The sequence below is a fragment of the Microcebus murinus genome, chromosome 12, assembly GCF_040939455.1.
Source record: "Microcebus murinus isolate Inina chromosome 12, M.murinus_Inina_mat1.0, whole genome shotgun sequence".
NCBI lineage: Eukaryota > Metazoa > Chordata > Mammalia > Primates > Cheirogaleidae > Microcebus > Microcebus murinus.
This window is the reverse complement of record NC_134115.1, coordinates 35,335,727-35,354,376: the sequence shown is the minus strand read 5'-3', so window position 1 is coordinate 35,354,376 and position 18,650 is coordinate 35,335,727. Positions and strand designations below refer to the sequence as shown.

Below are 18,650 nucleotides of genomic sequence, written 5' to 3'. Positions count from 1 at the left end.
ATTAGCCGGGCATGGTGGCACATGCCTGTAGTCCCAGCTACTCGGGAGGCTGAGGCAGGAGGATCGCTTGAGCCCAGGAGTTTGAGGTTGCTGTGAGCTAGGCTGATGCCACGGCACTCACTCTGGCCTGGACAACAAAGCGAGACTCTGTCTCAAAAAAAAAAAAAAAAAAAAAAAAAAAAGACAACTGCTTAAAATGAAAAAAAAGAAGATACTGGAATTATCACACAGGGACTTTAAAAGTAGTGTGTTCAAAATGCCCAAGAGTGAGAGTACATCTCTACAAAAAATAGAAAAATTAGCTGGGCGTTTTGGCATGCACCTGTGGTCCTAGTTATTCAGGAGGCTGAGGCAAGAGGATCACTTAAGTCCAGGGATTTGAGGTTGCTGTGAGCTACAATGACACCACTGTCCTCCAGCCAGAGTGAAAGAGTGAGACCCTGTCTCCAGAAAGCGGGGAGGGGGAATGCTAAGTAACCTCATAGAAAAGATAGACAACACATGTAAAGTGATAGAATAACTACCTAAAAAACAAATTAGGCCAGGCACGGTGGCTCATGCCTATAATCCTAGCACTCTGGGAGGCCTAGGCAGAAGGATTGCTGGAGGTCAAGAGTTCGAGACCAGCTTGAGCAAGAGTGAGACCCCTTTCTCTACTAAAACTAGAAAGAAATTAGCTGGGCAACTAAAAAAAAAAAAAAAAAAAAAATTAGCCAGGCATGGTGGTGCATGCCTGTAGAACCAGCTACTCGGGAGGCTGAGGCAGGAGGATCACTTAAGCCTAGCAGTTTGAGGTTGCTGTGAGCTAAATTGATGCCATGGCACTTTAGCCCGGGCAACAGAGTGAGACTCTGTCTCAAAAAAGTTAAATTAAATTAAATTAAAATGTTAGAAATGAAAAAAATATGACAATGTGAAATGTTGACTACATTAGACAGATTCAAAACACACTAGAATTGTCAGAATAAAGTTCAACGATTTTGAAAACAGATGCATAGGAACTATAATCATCCCTCAGGATTCATGCAGGGATTGGTTGCAGGATGCCCTGCAGATACCAAAATCTACAAATGCTAAAGTCTTTTATATAAAATGACATAGCATTTTCATGGAACCCCTGTATATTTTTCCATATACTTTAAACCATCTCTAGATTACTTATAATACCTAATACAATGTAAATGAAACTGAAATAGTTGTTATATTGTATTGTTTAGAAAATAATGACAAGGAAAAAAAAAGTCTGTACATGTTCAGTACAAATGCAACTATTGTAGGCCTAACTACATTTTTGATCAATGGTTGGTTGAATATGCAGATGTGGAACCCATGGATACAGAATGCCAAAAGTATCAGATTGACAAAGAGAAAAAAGGAGTTATAAAAATGAACACAGACCTAAGGTAAAATAACAAACTATTCAATTTATGTATAATTGGAGAGACAATGGGTAAGAAGAAATATTTGAAGAGATAATGACAGAGAATTTTCCAAACAAAATAAAAAGCATCAACCCACAGACACAAAAATCCAAGCAAACTCTGAACTGATAAATTTAAAAAACAAAACAAAATGAATAAACAAAAAACACCTAGCTACATAGCACTCAAAATTCTGAAAACCAAATGTAAAGAAGAGATCTTAAAAGCAGGGAAAAAAACTCACATTCAGAAACAGCTATATGAGTTACAGGTAACATCTAACCTGAAACTTTGGAGGCAAACAGGCAATAGATCAATATCTGTAAAATACTTAACACAAAAACCTCCCAACCTAGAATTTTACTTCCAGGGAAATAAAGGCAGTATAGAAATATTCTCAGAGAGACAAAAATCAAACGGAATTTGTCCCCAGGAGATCCACACAATAACAAATGCAAAAAATGAAGAAATGACATCAGGCTTCATGACGGATGAGCAGGGAGGAATGAAGAACACCAAAAAGGGTAAATAACTGGGTAAATATAAAATCACTGTTTAGTATCTTCAAAGCATACACACATGGGGAGAGGGTAGGGGGAGAGAGAGGAAAAAAATTTTCATTAAAAGAAAATTGCTTTAAACAAAACAAAGCAAAAAAGAAAAAAAAAAACCAACATTGTGGAGTATAGTCTATAAAGAAAGAAAATGTAAGCTAAGACCACAAATGAAAGAAGGAGTTAATGAAATTATACTGTTGTGAGATTTTTCTACTGTTCATGAAGGAGGATATTATTTGAAGGTGGACTATGATTATTTAAAAACGGAAAATATAATTTTCAGCAACTACCTATAACAGAGGCCTTGAGAAATTCACAAATAATTGAGTTCGAAGGAATATAAGCTCACAAAACTCAAAAATCATACGATAAATATTATTCCAACAGCAGAAAATAACAAACAGTAGAATTAGATGCACAATGATCTCAGACAAAATGAATATGAGTACAGTAGACCTCTGAATAATACTTCGACAATAGTTGCAGTTTGAAATGCAAGAGTCCACAAATGTGCATTTTCTTCTATCCCTGAAGCATCAAGACCAATCCCTCCTCTTCATCTTCCTCCTCTGCCCATTCAACATGAGGAGGATGAGGATGGAGACTTTTATGATGATCTACTACCACTAAATGGAAAGTAAATATATTTTCTCTTCCCTATGATTCTTTTAATAAGATTTTCTTTTCTCTAGCATACTTCATTGTAAGAATACAGCATATAATACATATAATATACACAAAATATGTGTTAATTGACTCTTACCAGAAAGGCTTCTGGTCAACAGGGGCCTATTAGTAGTTAAGATTTTGAGAAGTCAAAGTTTTGCACAGATTTTCAACTGTACAGTGGGTTTGGCATGCCTAACCTTTGCATTGTTCAGGGTCAGCTGTATTTTGATGTGTTTTTAAAAATAAATGAATGTAATTAAAATGTAAAAAAAAAAAACTATAAATTAATGGCAAAGGAATTTTTTTAAAAACAACCAAATAAGCCGGGCGCGGTGGCTCACGCCTGTAATCCTAGCACTCTGGGAGGCTAAGGCGGGCGGATTGCTCGAGGTCAGGAGTTCGAAACCAGCCTGAGCAAGAGCAAGACCCCGTCTCTACTATAAATAGAAAGAAATTAATTGGCCAACTAATATATATATATAAAAATTAGCCGGGCATGGTGGCTCATGCCTGTAGTCCCAGCTACTCGGGAGGCTGAGGCAGAAGGATTGCTTAAGCCCAGGAGTTTGAGGTTGCTGTGAGCTAGGCTGACACCACGGCACTCACTCTAGCCTGGGCAACAAGCGAGACTCTGTCTCAAAAAAAAAAAAAAAAAAAAAAAAAAAAAACAACCAAATAGAAATTCTAGAACAAAAAAAAAAATCATTGAAATTAAAAACTTAAATGATATATTGAATAGCAGGTTATTTTAGTTAAAGAGAGAATTACAGGACAGAAAGAGAGAGATGAAAAAACTAATTGGAAACTATTCAACAAATGGTATTTAGAATGAATGTCAGGATCCAAACTGAACGAAGTGTGTGTGTGTGTGTGTGTGTGTGTGTGTGTGTGTGTGTGTGTGTGTCCCTGATTCATAAAACTAAATGACAATTTATTTAAAAACAAAACACAATGATAAAAGTATTTTAAAAAATAAGGAAATATATTGACGAAGTTAGGGTAAACAGGACTTCTCACGAAATTTAAAATATAAGATATCAAAATTTTAAAAATCCAAAGGATAAAATACAACATAAATTAACATAAAACAAAAAATATTCTAAATACATATACCAAAAATTGTTTTCCAGAAAATATTTTTTAAAATCCACACTTCTGAAAAATGTGCAACGGACTCAAAGATGACTCACTGCCAATAAGCAAATGAAAAGAACCTCGAGAATAAAGGAAATAAAAAATGAAATAATGAGATCTAACTTTAGATTTTTAACTTAGAAAATATCTAGTTTTGAGGTATATGGGTTGTTAGAGAGGAATTTGGCGTTACCAATCAAAATTTAAAGGCACACAAATAATGACTCAGCAATTCAACTTCTTACAATCTACCTTAAACATTTCCATCTATGGAAAAGGAGGAATGTGCAATGACTATCATTTTATTTCTATTTATAATGCAGAACACAGTTACCTCTGTGGAACTGGAATTATCAGAAGCTTAAATTTTACTTAGAATGTCCATAAGAATAAATTAAGGCTTGAAATTTTAAATAGCAATGAAAACAACATAGCAAATCCATAAACATTGAGGTATTAAAAATTATAAAATGTAGTATTAAAGGAAAACACTAAGGCATGTTAAATAAATTGTGATACAATTTGGGTTCCCCAATAACAGCAAACCATAACACTAGGTTATACACAGAAAAGTTCTTAAAATCTAACTGACCAAACAGTAGCAGTAGTTTCCATAAAACATGAGATTTGAGAATTTGAGAATGTTGGAAATGGGAAACTTTCCTAGCAATATCTAATATTTTTATATTAAAAAAAGAAAACCCATAGATACACAAAGTAATCCTTTTTATATAAAATACGTGTAATTTAAAATTAATGTTACATGAATGCTTATCACATTTTTTAAATTTTCTTTCACTTAAATGAAAATCTTAAATGGGCACCTATGATCTCTTCTAGAGTTTTTCAGTGTACTGTAACTTATTTCCAATCTTACCTATGGAGATACCAAAACTGTACGGCCTTGCAGAACAAAATAAATAAATAAAAATAAATAGCCTGTGCTCATTGTCAGTCTTGCTTTATCTTATGTTTAAAGAGCATGCTTTTTCCAGAACAATAACACCCAGTAAAAACTGACTCACTACTATAATGATTTAGATATATTTCTAGTCAACCAATGTTCTCTAAAACAAATCAAAAAATATATATACTAAAATGCCTGTTACAACATGATTACTCTATAATGCAGCTGTTGTTTCTGTCTCTCAAGAACAGCATTAAAAAAGCCATTCTGATGTATATTTTTCCCCTTCAGAGCAGCAAAAAGCTGAATGAAAAAATATAAAATCAGATCATATTCTGAACATTGTCCTTTTGCTGTTTGGCCCCTTTCCCTAATCTAGCACCATTGACAAAAATCCCCTTTTAACAATGCCAACTATTTTTAAAATGTGGTTCCATAAAAATATCACCCCTGAGAAGAATAGCTGGTGTACCAGTTCATAACATGGAATGATTTCTTTATGGCTCAGTTATTAAACCATGAAAAAGAGTGTTTATAATCAAAATGCTGACACAACATTAACAACAATTGTGAGAAGGGCATTGTTATAATATGGCTATCACAGTTGTTCATTATTTGTAGTAGAGGGAAATCATGTTCCAATGTCTCTTCTATAAAACATCAGTTAAAGAAATGCCAATACCAGCATTCTCAAACTAACTCATAAGCAGCTCTCATTTTAGCTAACACATCCACTAAACCCACTAAAGCCAATTTTCAGTGCCACAGAAAAATTATGAGATTGAAGTACCCCCACAAACACACCCTCATTTATCTGACAAGTTCATAACAGAAATGCAAAACCGTAAAATAGGGCTGTCTGAGCTGGGAAAACAAAGAGTAATTAATCACGTTAACAGAAAACTAGTGCTGATCAACAAAACATGGGAGAACATTTCTGGGTATGTGGCCTGTTTATCATGGCTGAAGAGAGGATAGGATCTCCCCTAAAGACAGGGCTGGCATGAGTTCTGAGTGATTAGGAAATTGAATGGCAAGTGTCCAGCAGCACCTCTGAAAGGAAATTCACAATGTCCAATGAATTTTATACCGGCAAGCGAGTTCTCTAACTCAGATGCCCACATCTAGTTGTATTATAAATGAAAACACTCATTCATTTGACAAATATTGATAATTCCCATTATGTGCTCCAGGCACTGAGCAACAACAGTGAATAACAAAGGTCCTGCCCTCAAAAAACTTATTAACATATTGGGGAATGGGGCAGACAAAATAAACCAGTGGACTAAGAAGATGTTAGAGGATGTTAAGTGCCATGGGAGTAGCCAGGGAGTTACTTAGGGAAAGGTGACACAGGCAGATCGTGGCCTTCTCTGATAGGAAAGGTTGTCAGAAAGTAAGAAGAATAATATCTGATAAAGCTTCATAGTCCATGAAAAAAGGTGATGGCTTTTCTCTCACTGGGATGGAAAGCCATGATAAGGTTTGGGCAGAGCAAGGACATAATCTGACTTACATTTTAAATGGGTCACTCCAACTGCTGTGTTGACAGCAGACTCTAAGGGGTGTGTGGGTAGAAATGGGAAGTTAGCAGGTTTGTGCCATAATCCAGGAAAGAGGCAATGAGTGGATCAGACCTGAATAATACTAGCAAAGGTGATCAGAACTGGCCAGAATTCAACATTCATTTTCAACATAGAGAAGACAGGCTTTACTGTCAGAGAGATGTGGAGTATGAGAAAAAGAAAAGCATCAAATCAAAAGTTTCTGACTTCATCAGGTAAAGGCCTGAGTACCCATGCACTGGAAATGAGGAGGCCTATAGGAGTATATCTGGAATTCCATTTGGAACACGGTGAGTTTGAGGTAATTATTGGACATGCAAACAGAGATGCTGTACTGGAAGATGGCTCTATGGGTCTGCAGTTCAGGGAGGTTGAGCTGGAAATACAAAGATACAAGCCACAGCAAGTAGACGTTATTGAAAACCATTAAAGCTATGCAACCAAAAGAGATCACCAAGCGGTTTAGTGCAAAGAAGAGTCTCAAGTTCTGAACCCTGGGGAACTGTAACACTACCAGGTTGGGGAGATGAAGATGAGCCAGCAACAGAGAATAAGAAGTAGCCGGTGAAGAAGGAGGAAATACAGCAGACTCCACGGTGCTGGAACCAAGTGAAGACATGCCTCAAACAGGAGGCAGTGACCAACCAATGATGCTGGTGAAGCAGACACTTCTACGGAAAAGGGGCAAAGCCTATAACTGGAATAGGTTTAAGAGAGAAGTAGGGGAAATGGCAAATGTAAAGACAAGTCTTTTATGGAGCTTTAACACATAAGGGTGCAGAGGTATAGAGAGCTAGCTGGCGTGGAAGAAAATCAAGAGATCTTTGGGCTCGAAGAGGGAAGAAACAACAGCAGATGTGCACGGTAATGGGCATCATCTAGAGAGAGGAGTATTGATGATGTGGGAGACAGAGGCATGAATTATCAGAACTATGATCCTATGGAGAAGGGAGGGACTGGCCTCAGGATTACAGAGATGACAGATGACACAGGTGGAAACTTGCAGAAGATCCCTTCTGATGGCTTCCTGTTTCTCAGTGAAATGTGAAGTGGGCATATTAGGTGAGAGTAAAGGAGGAGGAGGAAGTAGGGAAGTTTCTAGAGAGAAAGTTTAAGCAGTCAACCAGGAGAGTGCTGGAATGAGTGGAAGATAGGACTCCAGTATTAATTACTGGGCCCCACTGAGGACTCAAGTAACAAACTGAAAGCAAGAGCAATCCACATACTGGGTGTTTCTCTCCAGCCATATTCAGCTACAGAGGTGCAGGTGCAGAGTACATAGGGAGTTAGATTGACCAGAGTAAATTATGCTCAGTGAGAATAAAAAAAGGAAGAAAGTAGCAAGGAAGCTGAGAGTACATGTAAGGGGATGTAAAAACAGAAGCAAGAGCATGAGGAGACAGAGATTGACAAGTTTGGCACATCACTGAATCCAACTGTTACAAAAGGTTAAAGGACTTTGCTGGAGTCCAGAAACCAGTGTGGACTAGAAAGACAGAAGCAACTTGGGCAGAATAAGATGCCTAACGTCAAGAGGTGAGACTGAGGATGCGACATACCTGTGCAACATGAAACTAATGAGGCTTTCTATTGAATACTGTATGGGTTCCCCCAATAACAAACTACCTCATACACAGTGGCTTAAAACACTATCAATGTGCATAGTCCGGTAGGTCAGAAGTCCAAAATGTGCCTAACTGGACTAAAATCAAGGTGTCAACAGGGCTCATTTCTTTTCCGGAAGCTCTAGGGGAGGATCCGCTCCCATGCCCTCTCTAGCTTCTAGAAGCCATGCAAATTCTTAAGCTCTTGGCCTGCCTCCTCCATCTTCAAAGCCAGCAACATAGAGTCAAGTTCTCACACTGACATCACACTGACCTCCTCTTCTACCTCGTTTTTCCATATTTAAAAGCCTTTGTGATTATATTAATTGTGCCCATCAGATAACCCAGAATAGTCTTCCTATTGAAGGGTCAGCTAATTAGCAACCTTAATTCTACCTTTTACCATAATTCCCTTTTTGGTGCAACATAATATATTTACAGGTTCCAGGGATTAGAATTGGAACATTTTTGGTGAGAGAGGGAGGCACTATTTTGTATGCTACAAAAACCATTGGCCAAAACAATGCACATACATGAATCATAGCTGGGAGTTACTAATCTGCCACTCTGATTTGAGATGAGTATCCCCAACTCATGAGTATCCCATTAGTACAAATATCCAAGTTAACTATTTGTACTTAATGACATTATATGAATATCATTTCCTAGGGCATAAAGTTGAGCTAAAAATAACCAAAGAGATTTGAAAATCTTATTTTTAAGCATTTACATGAAAAACTGGCATTGACTCAATTAAACCATAAGTATCTCTAAAGATTTTCAGAAAAAAAAAAACTTTTAAGTTCTTCAGGTTTTCAGAGCAGCTGTCTGGTAGCTGTGAGGCAAGCCCGGCGCTTGTTAGGAGGCCCAAGAAGAAGCATCTACATAATGTAAGCCTGGTCAGAGGTAATCTACATGGAGCCTGCTACATTTACATAATAGTATTTCCAGGATCCTGAGCAAAGTACTTCAAGCTGAACATACCTCCTAACTTTGTTAAAATTATACAACACTTGGCTTTCAAATAAAAACCCAGCTGGTTTATTCTTTCTTCCCAGCATGACCATCGATAACAAACAGCAAAGTACATGATTTCTCCAACTTGCCACTGGATTAATTTTTGCCATTCATGATAAACGCCTGCACCGCAGACCCCCCACCCCGCCTCCACTCTTCCTGGGGACCTCTTTCCTCACTGCAGAGGAGATGTGCCTTGCAGCCCAGTGACCTCCAGGCACGCACAGCCGGGTGTGCAGCATAGTATGGTAGGCTCCCCGTAATGCCACTCATTATTCTTCCTGACTTTACTTGTGCTCTCTGGTTGAAGCACTAAAGATTAATGAGGCATTTGTTCTCAATCAAGAAGCTATTTATGAATACAGTTCCACTTACAGTAAGCTATGTAGACTTCTCTTTCTTTCTCTCCATTATAAAGGGGAGGAGGGTATTGAGCAAAAGGGAGAGGAAAGAACAGAGAAAAATGATTTGTGACTTTTTAGCCTGTAAGCAGTTCCCTGACATAAAGTCTTCCGCATCATAGCTATGCTGTCAGGATAATTGATATCCTCAAATGTGCTGTTCTGTTTGGTTAAAGTAAAATAATTATCACCACCCTAGCCTTTCTGAGCCAAGGTTTAAGTCTGCAACTGTTCAGAATAATTTGCCACTTTAGGAGGCAAGAGGTAATTTTGAACCCAAATGCATTACCTCAAATGAGAGAGTAGGGTCCTGGCTAGTGGTTTACAAGGACACCTGGATGGGGAGGAACAAGATAGTAAAAGCCACCACTTGGCTACAACAGCCACCACCCACTGGTGAATGCCCTGTCTTTGACAAGAACTGGGTTTTTCTTTTTCCACTAGTTTTGCTTTGTATGAGGATCAAAGTCAGCCTTGCAGGCTGGCAACCTCTCATCACCTGGTCTTGACAGTATCTCATGGAAGTAAAAAAAAAAAAAAAAATCAGCATAAAACAGATCAGAGGGAGCAGCAATGCCACCATGACCCCTCAAGGCCATAAGCCAATCTGATCTCAAAATCAATCGCTCTGATCTACAAAGCCACTTCAGAGCTCTTGACAAAAGAAAAATGTCAACCCTGTTGTCAGTTGGAAAATTGGATTCAGGAGATTATCTGGTTCTGGGAAAGTTCCTCTAGGAAGTGGAATAAATATGAAAGGGAAAGGAACCTACCTACTCTACTCAACCACCCAATAATGCTAATTATTCTATATTAAGCAGATAACCAGTAACACTAGAAGTTAGTACTGACTTTATTTCCAATGTAAACAAACAAAAACCAGTCAAAAACACTTCAGAATGAGGTCAGTTCTTCAGCCTTCTTCCCACTCTAAAAACAGGCAGCTGAGTAGAATGAGCCCAAGCCTGGGAATCTGGAAGCCTCAGCACAGCCTTGAATCCTGGCTTTCTTATCACACAGTGGCTGATCCCGGGCAAAGGATTACTACTTTCTTAAACCGTCTGCCTATCTCTAAAATGAGATTTCTGAGGAAATGTGGAATTCTATAGTCTTTGTCAGTATTAAGTTCTGTGGAACCTAAGAAAATTCTAGTCCTGCTACTTAAATTAGTTTATATCTAAATCAATACTTACTATGAATTTGCAGGTACAAAGTTAAAACATAAAACAATTTTTCTATATAAACCAGAAGATTCCCAAGAGCCCAATGATTGATACTTTCTTACATGAATCATGAGCCCCACTATTTTTACTTGGGGGGGAGGGGTTAGATGGAGAATAAAGGTTTAGTTATAGAATAAAATAACAGAATCCTCAAAGATACAAATTTTCTTTAATCTCCACCCTAAGAGAACTCCTGCTCTAGACAGGAGAGAAAGCTCTACCTTAAGATTCAACAGAATGGAGTTAGGGTTCCTTATGATCAGATGTGCCGCCACCAATGGTGAAAGTCAAAGACTTTAACTAACAGTCTTTCTCCACCCACAGATTAGCACACAGAAGTAAACAGAGAGCTATAGGGGTTGGAGCTCCCTGGTTCCCAACAAATGTTAAGAATTATCAGCTTTCCAAGAGATGAGTAATTTTTACCTGAGACTTAAGGGTAGGAGTTGGACTAAGGTACCCTGCAGAGATCAGCAGTTCTGATAAATATTTTCCAATGAATGACTTACATTCTGTAGCCCATGAGATTTAGCAACAATGTAGGGGTGGGTTGAATAAAGACCATTACCTCAGGGAGTTCTAGAATTTAATTTTTTTACTATATTTATGTAGTGAAACGACTTCACTTTCATCCAGGAGCCAAATAAAATAGCCATGTGCAGCACTGAAGGGCATGAATGACAACCATTGCTCAAACTGTAGATGCTATTTACATGTGAGCAATTAAAAATAAAGTCATCAGCCACCATTTTTTTTTTTTAAATCTCACTCTGCTGCTCTGGGTAGAGTGCAGTGGCATCATCATTGCTCACAGCAACCTCAAACTCCTGGGCTCAAATGATCCTCCTGCCTCAGCCTCTCTAGTAGCTGGGACTACAGGCATGTGCCATGACACCTGGCTAATTTTTCTATTTTCAGTAGAGATGGGGGTCTCAATTTAGTTCAGGGTGGTCTCGAACTCCTGAGCTCAAGCAATCCTCTTGCCTTGGCCTCCCAGAGTGCTAGGATTACAGGTGTGAGCCACCATGCCTGGCCAAAATGTTTATTTTTAATCACTGCAAGCGATATTTCACTATTTGTAAGAGGAAAGGAAAAGCTAATTCCAAATGATAATCAAGGTATAGATTGTTCAATAATCTAATGATAATCAAGGTATAGATTGTTATAACTCATTGTTATCCCATTTTTAAAAATAAACAAATAAGTAAAATAATGGGCACAGTGAATATATGTATGGCCAAATTGAAAACCTCTTTCATGTTTGGATTTTGATTTCTTAAAACTGTTTTGGGAAAAAGAAACAGAATGTTATGTGTGTTATAAACTTTCATTATTATTCTGCAGAGTACAATAACTGCTTTTCAGTAGATAATAAATGTGTATAATTACCTAGTTTATGCATTTCATTATATAGAATGAGAATTCTAACCTATTAAGGGTATTTTTATTTTTCATTAAAAAATCTACTTTTTCATAGCATGGCAATATTCATCCAAGAATATAATGGTATAATGGATAGCTGCTTTTTTTATACCATATTACTATCAAACAAATATTCAAATTCTCCTGAATTAAGTATAAAGAGATATATTGAAATAAAAAGGAATTTAGAGCATAATGTGCTCTGCCACACATTGCCAAATGGCAGGTAGAGAGAGTTACAGTAAGGCCTTAAAATAATTTTTATTAGACTTTATTTTTAGCACTAATTTTAGGTTCATAGCAAAGGAAGGTACAAAGACTTCCCGTATCCCTCCTGCCCCCATATATATATTGCTACTCTCATTATCAACATCACCACTAGAGTGGTACACTTGTTACAATTTATGAACCTACATTATCAACATATTATCACCCAAAATCCATGGTTTATATAAGATTTGCTGTACATTCTATGAATCTGGACAAATGTATAATGCCATGTACCACCATTATGGTATTATACATGGAATTTTCATAGTTGAATGATATATAATGATGAAAATGTAAAACGATGTGTAAATTGCCATGTGGTCAATAATTACCAGTGTCACACTATTCTAACACTTTTCTGTTATTCATCACCTCTAAGTAGGTTAAGAAGTACATGAATAAATTTAGTATTCTTGAAGCCCCCCCCAATTTTGTGATAAAAACTAATTAAAGAAAATGGAAAAACAAAGCAAGTCAGAATCAAGAGATCTCAGTGTCAGGGTGAAACTTGGTTACACATCACTAGTCCAAACTTAGTATGCTGCTTTTAAATCTCCCTTCAATTTAGATTTTATTTAGATTATAGGTATGTGAGCTACTGCATTTACATTTACCCTGCCTACCTACAAGAATTATGTAAGATAATAAAAAAGCTCCCTAGTAAAACATAGCACAAATGACACTCTGTTTGGAATTTTTCAAACTGACAATGAGAAACAATAGCACAGGCTTAAGGCTGCAATGTACAGAAGACTGACAGCTCATGATTGGTCAGTCATAAATCCGCGTAGGATGTGAGTTTCTGTGACTTCCTATGATGTTAAGTTACCAATCTTCACATGTGGTTTTCACTCCCATCGATAGTACTCTAACAAAAGCACGCAGCCCCCACCTCCTGAAAGGTCCCTGAAGAAACACCCAAATAACCTGGATAGAAGCAGCTACTAAAGGATTACTTACATTATCCCTTAAATTTAAAAAATAATCTTATTCAAATGCCTTAACTTTTTTAACCTGCTTATATTTCTTTATTCTTTAGAATTCTACATTATAACTTCTTCAGAAGATCACATAGAAAATCCTCCATGACTTACTAGCAATTACCTTTCAATGTTCTACAAAGTATAAGGGCATGGATTATTACATTTTTAGTATAAAGTGAATATTTAGGTTACCAGCCTATTCCAGACATTTACCTAACATCTTCCTTCATAATCAGAAGTATAGCCCAAAAGTACCTTTCAAGTATTCCACAAAAATACTTAGACTCAAAAAATTTTCAATGTAGGGATAAAAAAGAAAAAAATGGGGGAAAAATCCATGAAGAAAGCGATACAAATTCTGAATTTATATGGTGACAATATTAGCATAACATTTTCAATTAGCAGTGACTTGCAATAGAAACTGATGCACAGATTAGACACAAACTATAGAAATTTAGGTAAAAAGTGATGAGATACCTAAGAGTCAAAATAACAAGAGACAGATACTAAAATCAGAGTATTGACTTTCTACACAAAGGATTCCAAACAAACAGAATAGTAAAGGTGGTTAATAAATCAAACACAGCGTTCAGATAGTTGTATCAATCAATCTAAGCAATACAAAGCAGGGGCTCAAAGCAATGATGTCTAATTAGAACCATGAATAAATAACCCCAATAAATAGTTATTTTGTGGGGGTCTTTGTCAGTTTCATTTCATTTCATTTGAAGTTGGGCACAAAACTATAATCCTAGAATCAAAATGAGGGTATAATAAAAAAATTAAAACTAGTTTCTTCTCAAGCATATGCAGGTGAAACTGCAATACAGCTTCATTTCTTATTTTCACTGACATGAATGGGAAAAGTAAGAAAATGGTAGCAAAATGCATCAGAGTGAGGTCTGAACCTAGTATTTAGAAACGGTGAGGAAACAGAAGATCACAAAGATCTGGCCAATATCACAATGATCTAAAGCTTCCTACCTCATACCCTATTACTTAGGGTACTACTCATACCCTATTACCCTATCATAAATGATCCAGCATTATGCCAGGTTTTTAGGGGTGTTAAAGAGAGAAATGAGACAGAGTTCTGCCCTCAGGTTACTTAAAAGCTAGCAGGGAAACTGAGTCCGGAGTGACACCCAGTCTTTAGAACTGGTAAATAAAAGACAACTGGTCTATAAGTGTAGATTCCAGCATTGCATACATATTCCACTAACTTGCCCAGGTTGAAGTTGACAAAATTTACCACATTCTAACACATTAGTTTATTTATTCATTATCTGGGATTAGATGAACTAATAACCTTGCTTCTAAAATATGATTCCTAACTCCATGATAAACTACTATTATAATGTAGTCTCTCTTTTTAAAAACAACCTTTAAAAATTAAAACCACCACACACAACTGTCATATACCTTATTAAAAATAAATACAAGGGGAGGGCATGGTGGCTCACGCCAGTAATCCTAGCACTCTGGGAGGCTGAGGCAGGCGGATTGCTCGAGGTCAGGAGTTTGAAACCAGCCTGAGCGAGACCCTGTCTCTACTAAAAATAGAAAGAAATTAATTGACCAACTAAAAATATATATACAAAAAAAACAGCTGGGCATAGTGGCACGTGCCTGTAGTCCCAGCTACTCAGAAGGCTGAGGCAGTAGGATCGCTTGAGCCCAGGAGATTGAGGTTGCTGTGAGCTAGGCTGACGCCAGGGCACTCACTCTAGCCTGGGTGACAAAGTGAGACTTTGTCTCAATAAATACATACATACATACATACATACATACATACATACATACATATAAGGTGTTCAAAAGCACTTATGATAAAAGGAAACAAATATTAATAGTATAATCACATTGGATGTATAATCTTATGGCCCAAGCTAAATATGCTACAGGAATGAATATTTTGCATTCCTGATGAATAATTCTTACCTTCACAAGGCATGTTAAAAAAAAATCCTAGGAAATAATTAGGAATGAGAGGAAGCGAAGTATAAGCCAACACTGCAATATCATCTGACCTCAGCTGTACTATTAGACATCCACAAGCTCCTTTATATTTTCTATTTTCAAAAATTCTAGGGCACCTCTGGAATCTTAAAACTGACAGTGTGAGATTGATTGCTCAAGAAGTTAAGTCTAAAGATACTTTTTAAATGCAATCATTCCAGCCACAAAATTCAAAGAAATCATACTCAAGTGTTTAGTAAAAATTAATACTGCAACACTCACTGCCACACTAAATCAGGGCGTTAAAGTCAGAATATCAATATTGTCAGTTGCTTCTCTGCAGTACTTAAACTGCATTCAATTACTTTTCAGGAGAAAGAGGAATAGAGCTTCATAGACAAAGTATACTCAAAACGGATAAATTAAAAAAACAATTGTAATCCACTGTGAATTCAGATCATTTCCAATTAGAAACAAGAAATGATGTGAGTCTTAAAATCACTGTGAAGTTATATTCAAGAGTTCCCAGTTCTATTGCAAATTGAAAGAGATTTACATGGTTGCAATATTAAAACACAAATGGATATTATAGTTTTTGAGGGGGGCCAAGGGTTAAGATTAATGGGAGGATGCTTTAAATCTATTCCAAAGAGTGATTCAACAGAGGACTTTCTTTTTAAAACATGCTACATGAAAACAGCGTGATCAACCAGAACTAGCTTTAGAATCAGGGTGAGTGGCCTAGGCCTGGCCCTGGCTCTGTCATGCAAAGGACAATGGTACCTTGGACAACAGGACTGCTCAGTGTGTGAGCACAGGAGCCAGGCAGAAACTGCGGATGGAACAGAAAACTCTTAATGCAATGGTGAATTGGATTAGATGATCTCTTAATTTCTAAATTTATGCTTTGGGGCGAGTGAGAGGACATGACCAGACAGATATCAAACTGATTCTATAAGACTTTACTTGCGTACAGATAACAGGAACCATATGGTAAATAAAAGCTATATGCATTAATAAGAGCTAGATATATTTATCCAGTCCTGATCATAAGCAGGACTTCCTGGATATTTTAAAGATGACCTACATTTACATAGTTTTTTTTTAATATAATAATCACACAAAAGGAAATACAGCCATGTGTCCCATAATAAAGTTTTAGTCAACAACAGGCAGCATACATGATAGTGCTTCAATAAGATTATAATATTCCATTTTTACTGTCCCTTTTATATGTTTATATGTAAATACTTACCAATGTGTTACTACTGCCTACAGTATGTAGTACAGTAGAAGCAACAAGCTATATCATATAGCCCAGGTGTGTAACAGGCTACACCAACTAGGTTTGTGTGAGTATACTCTATGATGCTCGCACAATAACAATATTGCCTAACCACATGCTTATCAGAACGTATCTCAGTCATTAAGTAACACATGTCTATACCAAAAGTAATGAGTATATCAATGCACACACTTCTTAAATTGGAGAGATTACTTCTGATATTAAATATACCAGATTAGTTGGACAATAATATCCATATTTACCTCCTTTCTTCCCTCACTATCCAAGATAATGCTAGCAATAAAATCATTCAGAAAGATATCCCTCACACTCCTTTAATTTATAATTGCCATGTTTATTTCCTCACTGAGAGCTAAATATACATAGTCATGACATAAATTCTCATCATGCAAGGCATATTCTTTATATTGTCCTTCAGGATTTTAACTCTGGTTGCAAGGAAATTTAATTCTTTGTCATTAGAGATCATTGAGAAATAAAGCAAATACTACTATAATAACTGAAATTATCAAGCTGAGCAACTGTAACTGCTATGCATGAGTGAAGGACTCAGTGTTGAGATCTAGTAGTTTTTCACTTTCAAGAATGTTCTGATTATTCCTTAAAGACAATTTTTAAGAAAAATGAAGGCAGAACCTAATTAAATGTGTGACATAGTAGATAATGGAATCAAAGATTAAAAGTAAGCTTAACTTTCAACAGAGTCTTTAGGAAAAACAATTTATAGCAAGAGCATTCTGTGTCCCCCAAATGGGGAATCAGTTGTTATTAAATGTTCTATGTCAAGTTCACAACAATGCACACACACAGCAGACACATTAGAGTTTGTTGGTGTATGAAGGTTAAGATGAATACGTGGGGGAAAGGCCTTACACTAGTTAAAAAGTTGGATATGAGCATGGTTTCTTCAGGGGTCACTGAGGACCCCCACCTTGAGTGTTTCTTAGAATATTTATTTTCAAGAACTGCAAAATAGGGCTTGGCAGGAAAATAAAGCAAAATTTTGAGGTCTTGAAAATATACGTGTGGACTTGATAAATTGACAATCCCTGCAGGTTCCTAAGTAAAGAAATAAAACCTAGAGATTTACTCAATACTTCTACAACAGATATAGAGCTAGCATATAAGGTGATTTGGAGAGGGAAGACAAGAAATACAGGGATATGTGGGATTGCATACAAAAGCAAGGGTGCAATCTTATCTTTTCACTAGACTTAAGTGTGTCCACAGTAGGTGGGGTGAGAGGAGGGGTTGAGCAATTCCAAATTAAGCCACTTACTGCTGTCCATGCATTTATTTTGCACCGGGCACAGAGCCATCCATCACAGATCTCATGAGAAGGAATACCATAACAACCTGTAAAACAATAGTATAGATCCATGCATTAGGTCTTTTACATCTTTAATAAAATATTTCACATCTCAGGACTGAAATAATAAAATCAGGACATCTGCCTACCATACTGTTTTGAATCCACTGCTTAGAATAAAGCATAAGCAAATCTATCTCAAAGATAACTTTGGTTCTCATGTTTCTTAACTGTTGTTCCTAGGAAACAGAGTTTGAGTCTTATTGGTATTTATTCTCACAAAAGATTCATAGAGAATACTGGCAAATGATGAGTGGACAATAATAAAATTTCTAAATCTTCAAGTCTAATCCTTCACTCAGTCAAAAATATTTCAAAATCTGGATCCCATAAAAACAAGAAAACCAGATGTGCTCTCCACTGATACTGCATGAAACTGGAGAAAAAAGGATGATTATACCTACTCATGCTTTTATAAGAAGTGTGAGAAAGAACAATCTAACCATTAAGAATGGCAATAGTGATATGCAATAGATTTGACAGGTTACAAAGAAGTGAGAAATAAAGACTATGCGAAACACTGAAAAGCTTGATGAATTATAGATTCATTTACTTGCATGAACCCGTACGCAGCATTTTGCACAAGAAATCAGAAGACTTGTTCCATCCTCTTCAAGGAAGGCATTGGGTGGGGAGTATTCTATATTTTCTTCACTATAAATAAAACACATCTCTGGAATGAGGGGCTTAGTCTTTGCTCCCGATGTATCCATTTCATCTGATTTCATCTCCCATCTAGCATCGTTTTCTTCGTTGCTGCTATCTGGCTGAAAAAACATAGTATTTCCAAACAAGTGAAAAATGTGGAAAAGTGCCCATCATATGTTCTTGTCATCAACTCCA

The 18,650-nt window shown here is 36.7% G+C and overlaps 1 protein-coding gene across 5 annotated transcripts in view; it reads right to left on the bottom strand.

Annotated features, from left to right (window-relative positions):
- The window catches only part of KDM4C (lysine demethylase 4C), a 367,466-nt gene that overhangs the window by 120,466 nt on the left and 228,350 nt on the right, over positions 1-18,650 (bottom strand). For all 5 annotated transcript variants that reach the window (XM_012738388.2, XM_076008693.1, XM_012738394.3 and 2 more), the window contains 2 exons: positions 18,361-18,574; positions 17,718-17,794 (listed from right to left, as the gene is read on the bottom strand). In XM_012738388.2, the coding sequence (XP_012593842.1) occupies positions 17,718-17,794; positions 18,361-18,574 (291 nt within the window). The remainder of the gene's footprint in view (positions 1-17,717; positions 17,795-18,360; positions 18,575-18,650) is intronic.